Source organism: Vigna umbellata, chromosome 6 (assembly GCF_029865625.1).
Source record: "Vigna umbellata cultivar VRB3 chromosome 6, Vumbellata_1.0, whole genome shotgun sequence".
Taxonomy (NCBI): Eukaryota; Viridiplantae; Streptophyta; class Magnoliopsida; order Fabales; family Fabaceae; genus Vigna; species Vigna umbellata.
This window is the reverse complement of record NC_142170.1, coordinates 11,581,927-11,591,947: the sequence shown is the minus strand read 5'-3', so window position 1 is coordinate 11,591,947 and position 10,021 is coordinate 11,581,927. Positions and strand designations below refer to the sequence as shown.

General features: G+C 34.3%; 1 protein-coding gene across 2 annotated transcripts; it reads left to right on the top strand.

Moving 5' to 3' along the window:
* Positions 1-251: 251 nt before the first annotated feature.
* Positions 252-9,163, top strand: LOC124839799 (uncharacterized). Of its 2 annotated transcripts, none has more exons than XM_047315742.2 (19): positions 252-459; positions 1,325-1,428; positions 1,589-1,675; positions 1,767-1,842; positions 1,931-2,005; positions 2,105-2,158; positions 2,370-2,429; positions 2,520-2,636; positions 3,002-3,096; positions 3,251-3,459; positions 4,128-4,225; positions 4,579-4,682; positions 4,968-5,133; positions 5,287-5,409; positions 6,802-6,884; positions 7,242-7,383; positions 7,477-7,506; positions 7,654-7,724; positions 8,112-9,163. In XM_047315742.2, the coding sequence occupies exons 1-19, from the start codon at positions 421-423 to the stop codon at positions 8,923-8,925; spliced, it is 2,547 nt and encodes an 848-aa protein (XP_047171698.1). In that variant the 5' UTR covers positions 252-420; the 3' UTR covers positions 8,926-9,163. The 2 variants fall into 2 exon arrangements, with proteins under 2 accessions (XP_047171698.1, XP_047171683.1); XM_047315727.2 differs by having other exon boundaries at positions 253-459; positions 8,109-9,163.
* Positions 9,164-10,021: the final 858 nt, after the last annotated feature.

The window sequence follows — 10,021 nt, the reverse complement described above, 5'->3', positions numbered from 1 at the left end:
AGATATGTTTTCAATTTCCACAATAATTTAACATTTAATTCGAAGAACAGTGTACTTTAATTTGAATGGTGGAATGCAGGGCGACGTAACGCTGAACCATGTTTCTCAGTTGAAATTCAAATTGGGATGGCCATGACATATAACATGATGGTGGTAGATGCCATGGCCATGCATGGGATTAAAATAATAAAAGAAATAAAAAAAATGTAGGAGGCATTATGAAGCGTGGGATAGGTGGTGTTTTTGTGTGTGGCAATTCCGTAGTTCCATGGTTTGTACTTTAGCGCTAGCGATTATTTTGGGGGCATTCTTTCTCTCTCTGCCTCTCTCTTTTCTTTCTTCTATCGATCTTCACGGCGTGGTTGCTTTTCGATCTCTCTCCCACAAAATTAGGGTTAAGACCTAGATCCGACCACCTTCATGTTTTGGAAGCTTGCATCTCTCTCTGCTTCCTCCCCCGTGAGTTTCCACTTTAATCGCGCCAATTCCTCCGCATTTAAACTAAGTTTCAATTATTCTCTCTCTCCCTCCATAATTTAAGCCTCACTTACTTTCATTTCACCATTCCAATGTCATCTTTTTTCCATTACTTTATCTTTCTAATTACAAATTAACTAATCCTTATTTCACTATGCTACTCATTAATTCCATTTTCCGGATCGACCTTCGCTGTTCTCGCTTTCCGCTCTTTTTAATTTATTACATACAGCAGCTTGTAGCAAACTCGTTGCTTGTTTTTCACTTAATTTTTTTGAATCTGCTATTTGTTTATTGAATCTACTTCACTGGTTCACTATATTAGGAGGATCTCAATCAGAGACTGTTGATTTGTTTTACCATGCTAATTAATATATGTATTTTTTTTTTACTAGAATTAGTTCTTGGTATTTTTTTTTCAGCTGCGGGTGTTTTTAATTTGAAGTCTGTCTGCTGTAGGGTGTTATTATGCGCATGTTAATCAATGGAAAACACTCGAGCTTTAGTTATAGCAAATACAAGTTAGCGTGAATTTGTGAAAAAGAGGCCACGTGATTCTTCGAAAAAAATTCCCCTTATCTTTTTGATAGATTTGAATTCAAAGTGTCTATCAGTTTATGGCAACTTGCTTTAGTGTTGAGATGCAGTGTTTTTTTCACAATTCCGTATAACGATGCTCGCTTACACTATGATTGAATGCCATGCTTGATGGCTGAAAGTTTTAAGAGGACAACTGAATTGACAACTAAAGTCTTCAAGTAGCTTCAAACAAGCATACTTATTTTCTCGCTCTCTATGTTCCTATTTGTTGCTGTTGAAGTTCATTTATGTTGATGGTGTTACGCAGGTGGAGGCAATATTAGACAAGGATAATTTCACTTTGGAAGAGCTTCTGGATGAAGAGGAAGTGATCCAAGAATGCAAGGCCTTAAACAGTCGCCTTATCAACTTGTATGTGTCTGTTTAATTTGAGTCCATTCAATATTTTCGTTGTGTGTGTGCTGTCCAATTTCTATTTTTTGGTGAATATACATAAAGGACAGGCTGGAAAGGCAATTACATGTCGTTTCAACAAAATATAATTGATAATTTGTCCTTTTTCCCATTTTAGTTTGAGAGATCAGACCCAGGTTGAGCAATTGTTACGGTACATTATTGAAGAAGCACCCGAAGATGCTGAAAATAAACGAGCCTTCAAGTATGCAGTTTATTGAAAATTTGTTGCAAAAGAACTTTTTTAATGTTTCAACTTCCTTGAAACCATCTCTGTTTGTATGTTTGTAATTTAGGTTTCCATTCATTGCCTGCGAGATTTTTACATGTGAAATTGATGTCATTTTGAAGACCTTGGTTGATGACGAAGAGGTCTACACTTCACCTAGTTTGTGAACTTATTTTTAGCTTCAAGTCATGTCTCTTTATTGATTTCCCCTTCACATTATTGTAATTTCAGCTGATGAACTTATTATTCTCCTTTTTGGAGCCTAATCGCTCACATAGTGCCTTGTTAGCAGGCTACTTTAGTAAGGTATATATTAAGATAAAATTTAAAGTTTTGTTTGCATGACCTTTTTGTCAATGTGGCCTATCTGACATGCATGATACTGATTTCTATGCCATTTTACAGGTTGTTGTTTGCCTAATGATTCGAAAGACAGTTCCACTGATGAATTATGTTCAAGTAAGTAAAACATTGTGCTTTTTCAGTACAGTGGTAGTTTGCTTATTCAATTTTATGGAGGATTAAAACGCTTGATTGATTTTACATTAAATCCCTTTTATCTCTGCAACCTTTATATGAAACAGTTTCTAGTCTATTGTTTGGTGTGCATATTGCATACTATAGTCTCCTTGTGAAATCATTCATTCTTGATTCAACATAATTTCTACAGGTCCATCAGAATGTTTTCCGTCAACTGGTTGATTTGATAGGAATTACATCCATTATGGAGGTAAATTTTTACCACTTTAGTTGTATTTATGACAGTTCTGAGATCTTGCTGATGTGCTAGAATGGATTCTGAGGTAAGTTCCTTTGACAGGTTTTGGTTCGATTAGTAGGTGCTGATGACCATATGTATCACAATTTTATAGATGTGATGCAATGGTTGGCTGAGAGCAACTTGCTTGAGATGATTATTGATAAATTGAGTCCATCTGTAAGTAAAACATCTATCCAGGTTTATGTTCCCTTAGCCAGGTTTTACTTGTTTGCTGTGTGATGCTTATGCATTTAGCTTTATGCCTTTTCAGACCGTTAAATGAGATTGAATGTAGCCACATACATTCTTTGATTTTTGGGGATTTTATTATCCACAAGCCTGACTGATCACTCTAATAATGATTGCTAGTAGTGGTGTTGTATTTGCTCCCAAAGTTTGTTTTCTGGCACAGAGAAGATGTAATTAATTAAAAGCTCAATTTAGTATTCAATTTTTGTTTTGATGTTTGAAGTTTTAGGCTTTTTATTACCTTATTTTTTGTTGCAAATTATTGACAACTTTTGCTCTGCTATTTGAACCAGTGTCCTCCCGAAGTTCATGCCAATGCTGCTGAAACATTGTGCACAATAACTAGAAATCCCTCATCTACTCTAGCAATTAAACTTTCAAGCCCAAGGTTTGTATTGCATGATTTTATGATATTTTGCTCTAATATTTGAATGATATAATTATCATATATATATATATATATATATATATATATTATGTTTTGGTCTTTTCGTCTAGTATGTAATTACGAAATAATTATTGTATAAATTTTATACTTGCAGTTATGTTGAAAAACTATTGGATCACGCACTGGAAGATTCACAGTCAAAGTCTAGCCTTGTGAATTCACTTTCAGTGTGTGTTTCTTTGTTGGATCCCAAAAGATCTGCTATATCATCTCCCCTTTTTCATTCCTTTCGAAGTCAACACATGTATGAGCCACCAATTCCTGTAAACCCAGACACTATTGGTGCAATGCTACCAAAACTTGGTAAGTCCAATTTGTTGTGTTTTTAGCTGTGTTATTGTCATCATCTATGATGCATAAATATTATCGGATATACGATACGTATTTGATATGTCAATATTTTAAAAATAATAGGATATGATACGAGATATATACATATTGAAAATGTACAAAATTTTGTAAAAACATGATAAATATGTGATTGCTATTATGTGAATTCAAATTAAAATCAAATGTATTGGACATTGTCAAACTAAAAAATTATAAATTATTGTCATCACAAAAGTATAACTTCCTAATAGATTATATACTTTTTTGAAGAGTATTGGTAAAATATTTTAAAGTATTGGCTACGGATACATGTCGGACACAATACATGATACAAGTTGAAGTATCAGCGCATCATAGGTCATCATCATGGATTTGGCTTAGCTGTATTGTTATTCTGAGTGTTGTGTAACAAAATAATATAATGCATATAGTTTTTAAAAAAGGTTAGAGGATTTTTAATTTTGAAGTTACATCATGGTTTAGTTATTTTGAATGTTGTGTAACATAAAAAGGTTAGAGGTTTTTTAATTTGGAATTTAGTTTTGCAACTGTTTTCTTTATTGAAGCTTTGCAGATTGTTGTCACTATGTTTTGTTAGGTACAAACCAATTGGTAAATTTTTTTATTTTTTTTGTCTTCAGGTGAATTGCTTATGCTTCTGAATGTATCATCCGATGAAAAAGTGTTGCCCACAACATATGGAGAACTGAGACCTCCCCTTGGCAAGCATCGATTGAAGGTTAGTTTTTATTGCTCTCTCAACCAATTAGAGGGGAATCGCAATTACCCATACCTAGGGTGAATTATCCTACATTTGTTTGCTGCTCATTTTATCATAAATCCATTCAAATTTGTTTAATTTAACAAGAAACTAATGAATGGTTGGTAATGTACCTTGATGAAAATATCGGTACTTTAGTAATCCCTTAAATAGGTTAGTGTCAAGCCAGTCAATATTGAATTGTTGTACCAAAAATCATCTTTGCTGTCTATTTCAAAGCTGTTTATGCAAATGTTCTATTCTTATGCTAGGTATTTCTAATATGAATTTTGAATATGTTGAATTTCTGATCTTTCTGCTATTTATTTCAGATTGTTGAGTTCATTGCCGTCCTTCTGAAAACCGGAAATGAAGTGGCAGAAAAAGACATGGTCAATTCAGGAACTATTCAACGAGTCATTGATCTTTTCTTTGAGTAAGCAACTATTAATTGTTTTATGTAGTGCATGTTTAGTTTTGCATCAGATCAGTCAATGTGGATCCATTTTAATAGCTGAAGCTACTTTTAATAGCTGAAGCTACTTTTAATATTCCATTTTTCACATCTGAAACGTGGATCCAATGCTCGAAGAGCCAAATCAAACGTGCACGTAGATGTTTAGAGAAACCTTTCAATTTTTTAAATTTGTGGATGTAGCATTATTGCTTATCTTCATCTTCAACTTTTTTTAACTAGTTTGAGCATGGTTTGCTGATACAGGTATCCATATAATAACTCATTACACCATCATGTAGAAAGTATCATATTATCATGTTTGGAGAGTAAAGCTGATGCCATTGTTGATCATCTTCTTCGGGAGTGTAACTTAATTGGAAGATTTCTCCAAGCAGATAAACATTCTATTCTATCTGCTGACAAAAATACGGTAAGTGAATGCTTAAATGCTTTTGAATTGATATATTGGATGATTTCATTTTCTTCAATTTTTGATAGGACCTATATGAAGTGCATAATCAATCATCTCTACATTGCTGTCATGTCTATTAGAACAGCCTTACCAAATTGTTTTATTTTGCAGCCAACTGTACTTGCTGCTGGAAAACAGGCACCACGGGCAGGGAACATTGGGCATATTACTCGTATTGCTAACAAACTTGTTCACCTAGGACATAGTCGAAGCCTCATACTAACATGTCTTCAGGTTAGTTGTGAATGTCATATTTATAGCATCAGGAAAGCCTCATCGTTTCTATAGTAAACCTTTTTCTGTTTATATAAATCTGAAGCTTTGTAATAGCTTTTGTTGACAAATCTGCTTAGAGCTTATAACTTTGCTCCAAGGCTTATCTGAAAGAAGCTTTTGGAGTCTGATAAAACACCAATTAATGAAATTAATAAAATATAATATGAAAACTGAAATCACAGCAATGCACATGCTCTCCCATTGACACAAGTCTCCTACAGAGAGTATTCTTAGTTCTCAAATTACAATTAACTTCACATTTCCTAATTACAAATCTTCAACAATATATACACCCAATACATGACTGCTAGCAGTTATTTTCCACCCATAACTTCTAACATAAGATAATGGTTGACATCTTTTGGAAGTCTCATATTGACTAAAGGTAATGTCAATTTACAGTATATAAGTGAGTGCAAACCTCACTTTACGAGTTGATGTTGAATTAGGTTTAAAATCCACTTTTTAACATAGATTGGGCCATGAATTAGAGCTTATTCTAGCAAAGTTTGTTTGTTGGATCTATTTTTCCACTCGCTATTGGACTATTATTAATGTTTAGTCCCACGCTCGACATGTATATATGCCTTAGCATATGAGGGTGTGTTAGAAGTTTCACATTGACTGGAGATAAAGTTAATTTGCATTATATAAGTAGGTGTAAATTTCATTGTACCAGTCGATTTTGTATGATTGAGTTAGATTTAAAGTTCATTTTTTAACATCTTTATTCAATTTTATTGTGATAACAAGTCAGCTGTGAACATTGCTTATAATAAGTCCTTAATTATAGTCTAGATAGAGGTCTTGTGGTTGCAACCCATATCCCTATAGGACTTCAAACAGTGGACATTTTCATAGAGGATCTTCCTTGGGCAGATTCCGCAATTTTTGTAGGCAAGTTAAGAATGATTGATGTTTATTTGCCAACTTGGGGGGAGTGTTGTAAAATAGCATATTTTTATGATGAAAATATTCTTATTATTTAATTTATTAGGAGAAAACATATTTAGAATTTTCCTATTCAATTCAACATTTTTTTTTATTTTCTTATTTTACAGAGTTTGATTATTCCAAATAGAGGTGATGAGAATGTAATGTGTGATGCATACCAATAAAATAATTCTTTATTTCCTTACATAGTTCAAGTCATGACATGTTTTGTTTTCCTGTCTATTTGATGTTATTTTTCTGTCTATCTGTTTTGTGTGAAAATCGCAAACATGCTAACTTGTAACTATAAAGTTTATTCTTTCATCTGAGATTTTGGAGCTGAACTCATGTTGAAGTTATTGTGCTTTGATAAACTTTTCTTGAAATATTCCAACTTGATATGTTTAACGTCCGCAGGAAAATAGTGAGTGGAGTGAGTGGCAAACATCAGTTCTTCAGGAGCGTAACGTGGTTGAGAATGTTCACCGTTGGGCTTGTGGGTAAGCTTTTAATTAAATCTAAATGCTTGGCAAGGGTTGATTAGGGAGGTTCAGCAGCTCCCATTATAAAACTTGTTGTGGGTTTGATTTGGTTATTGCAATATAAATTACAAGGGAACTAAACCATTGCCTTACTTTCAGTCTTGTGACCAAAAGTGAGGTTATTTTGGGTAGTAAGGTTTAGAGGGCTTGATTTCAGGGATACTATTAGACAAGCAGTGGATGTAATAGTTGTTTTGTACATTATTATTATTAACTATCTATCGTTTTTTGTTTTTGTTATATGTTTGCTTTGTTGTGTTGTGGGTCTTTCTTATTTTAACATGTCACTTTATTTGTTTTTTTTCCTTTGTACAGACGTCCGACTGCTTTGCAAGATAGGATGAGGGATAGTGATGACGATGACCTTCATGACAGGGACTATGATGTTGCAGCTTTAGCAAATAATTTGAGCCAGGCTTTTAGATACAAAATTTATGGGAATGAGGATAATGAGGAGGTTTGTAGTAGAGCACCTCTGCCCCTGTGCGTTTTTTGGGTTGCACCCTGCAACTTGAATTCTGGACTAATGTTTTGATTGGCTTGGTTGCAGGAACGTGGCAACGGTGATAGAGAGGATGAGGTAGTATTGCTGTTTATTCTTGGTTACAATTATAATTTAATTTGATCGATTTTGTGGATCCTGAGAATCGGTCTGGCTCTTATATTGCTGAGTGATATATTGTTAACTAATTTGATAGCAACTTTATCTGTTGTATGATCTGTGCAGGATGTCTACTTTGATGATGACTCTGCTCAGGTAGTCATATCAAACCTCAGACTCAGTGATGATCAAGGGAGGTGAGTCAATTTATCACCACTAGAAATAGATCGTGCTTTCAATTGCTTATAGATCTTTCTATACTTAGGAATCCCTTCCCTTTCACTCATCCTCATTCTGTTTTTGGGCTGTTATTGATTAAAAAATTTCATATCCCGTGATAGAAATAGAATATGCTTTCATTTCTTTAACCTCAACATATTTTGGTTTTCTGCCCCATGACGTGTCTCCTTCCCTTATGCTATTCTCCCATCACATGCAAAAGTTATTGTGAAAGAAGTAGATAGCACAATGATCTAAGTGGTTAATTTCCACTGTTTTCTTTTACTTCCACGTATAATATAGAAAATTAAGAAAATATTCAAAACCAATATAAAAAATTATTTTACTTTTGTTGCTTGCAGTAGTCTTTTCACAAACTCCAACTGGTTTGCATTCCAAGACGACAGAATTGGTGATGCAACTGGGGGCACAACATCATCTGAGATGATGGATGAGATAAACATGAATGGTGCTGCAAATGGTGGTAACAGTAGTGATGATGAGGTAGTTGTTGGAGAGGATGAAGAATTGGCTGAAAGCACCAATAATCTCAATGGTACATCTAACTCAAGCACAAACTTAAATGGGGTAACTGGTAGTGATTCCATGAATGGGGACGCCTTGAACTTCGAAAGCAAAAAGGCAAGTGCTTCACATGATATGGGTTTCTTCAGGTTTGAGTCGGACAATGAAGAATTGTTTGGGGACAGGCCTTTGCCAGAGTGGGTGGAATGGGGTGGACCTTTAGATGTGCAAGATGCTGGCTCAACCACGAATCCATTTGTGGACCATGATTCTTCTGGTTACAACCTTCCTACCAAACCTCAAATAGGTAACCTAAATCCTAGTCCTCCAAATGGGGACTCTGTTCCTTCAAACAGGTCACCAACCCCTAAAGATTCAATTGTTGGGAGTATTGACTCGAGTCAAAGATCAATAGCAGTACCATCACTCTTTGAAGAAGATGTTGAATTTGTAGGTGTAGAATTAGAAGGTACTGAGAAGGCTATGGAACAGGCTTTGAAAGAAGGGATAGTTGGAGAGGCAGGTCCATTGAAAAGAAACATGGTTTCTAAAGTGCCAGAAAAAGAAAGTTCTGATGAGGGTGGTCCTGGAATAAAGGAATTCAATGATGCAAATTACTGGAGGGTTGACCAGGAAGTTGCTGTTCTGGAGTGACACGGACATGATGGTAAATCTTGTTTGTATCAAAAGTTAGACCAACACCAGTGGACCCTATTCTTGGTTCGCAGGAGCGAATTCAGCAAATTAATGTACAGTATATTTTTGTTTCAATTATGCCCTATTTCTGTTCACGTTTATTAGAGATTAAGCTTGTTTGTTATTCTAAGTTTTGCCTCTTCCTGTAAGTGATTTATGGGCTTTCCCACATTTATCGAATTTATTCTGCTCTTCATTTTGGGCTCATTTCAGCATTCACGATGATTTGCCATCAGGTATGTAGTTGTCAGTAAATCTGGAGGACTTGTTTTTAATTCGTTGAGGACGCTCTGCTTAATTAGTGTTGTGAAATGCATTATGGAAGATATACTTACATAACTTTCTTGTCAATGTGGTTGTGTATTTTTATGTTTTCGACTTAGTGAATTTTGCCAAGTCTCTGCAAACACCATGGTACCACCGGCATCTGGTGAATATGATTCGGCTGACTAATGAGCTACAGAATCGCGAATTTATCATTTTATCATGGTTCATTATATGTCACTGGCTGAAAGGTAAACATTCTTCTAAGCATGTGGTCCGCACTTTGGTCTTCAGGTTTCTTAGAATGAAGATATTTGTTGGTAAGATTTCGTCATTATCTCAATGCCTTGTGTTATTAGTCTTTATCTAAATATTTTAATATTTTAACTGGTACCTACTGGTTTACCTTGCACAATCTCATGGTTTTCAACCAATTGGATACCAACTTTGATTATTTATTCATTTATGAAAAAACAAATTAAATAAAAAGTTTTTAAATTTCAAGATGTTAAATGTTTTTTAATTAACAAATGTTCTTGTTCATTAGTAAAACCCCGAAGCATAGATATGTTTTTTCTTTAGAGAACTATTTTGAAGGTCACATTTTACAAGCTTACGATTCTTTAATGTAACTATGTATTGAAAAAATTAAATATGAAAATGGTGATTGAGTTTAAACTAATTTTTGGCAATCAGTCTTGTAGTTTGAGCGTGCTGGATTTCATACTATTTTACTGTTTAAACATTACATAATTTATATTATATCATTGTGTGTAATTGTTATTTTACT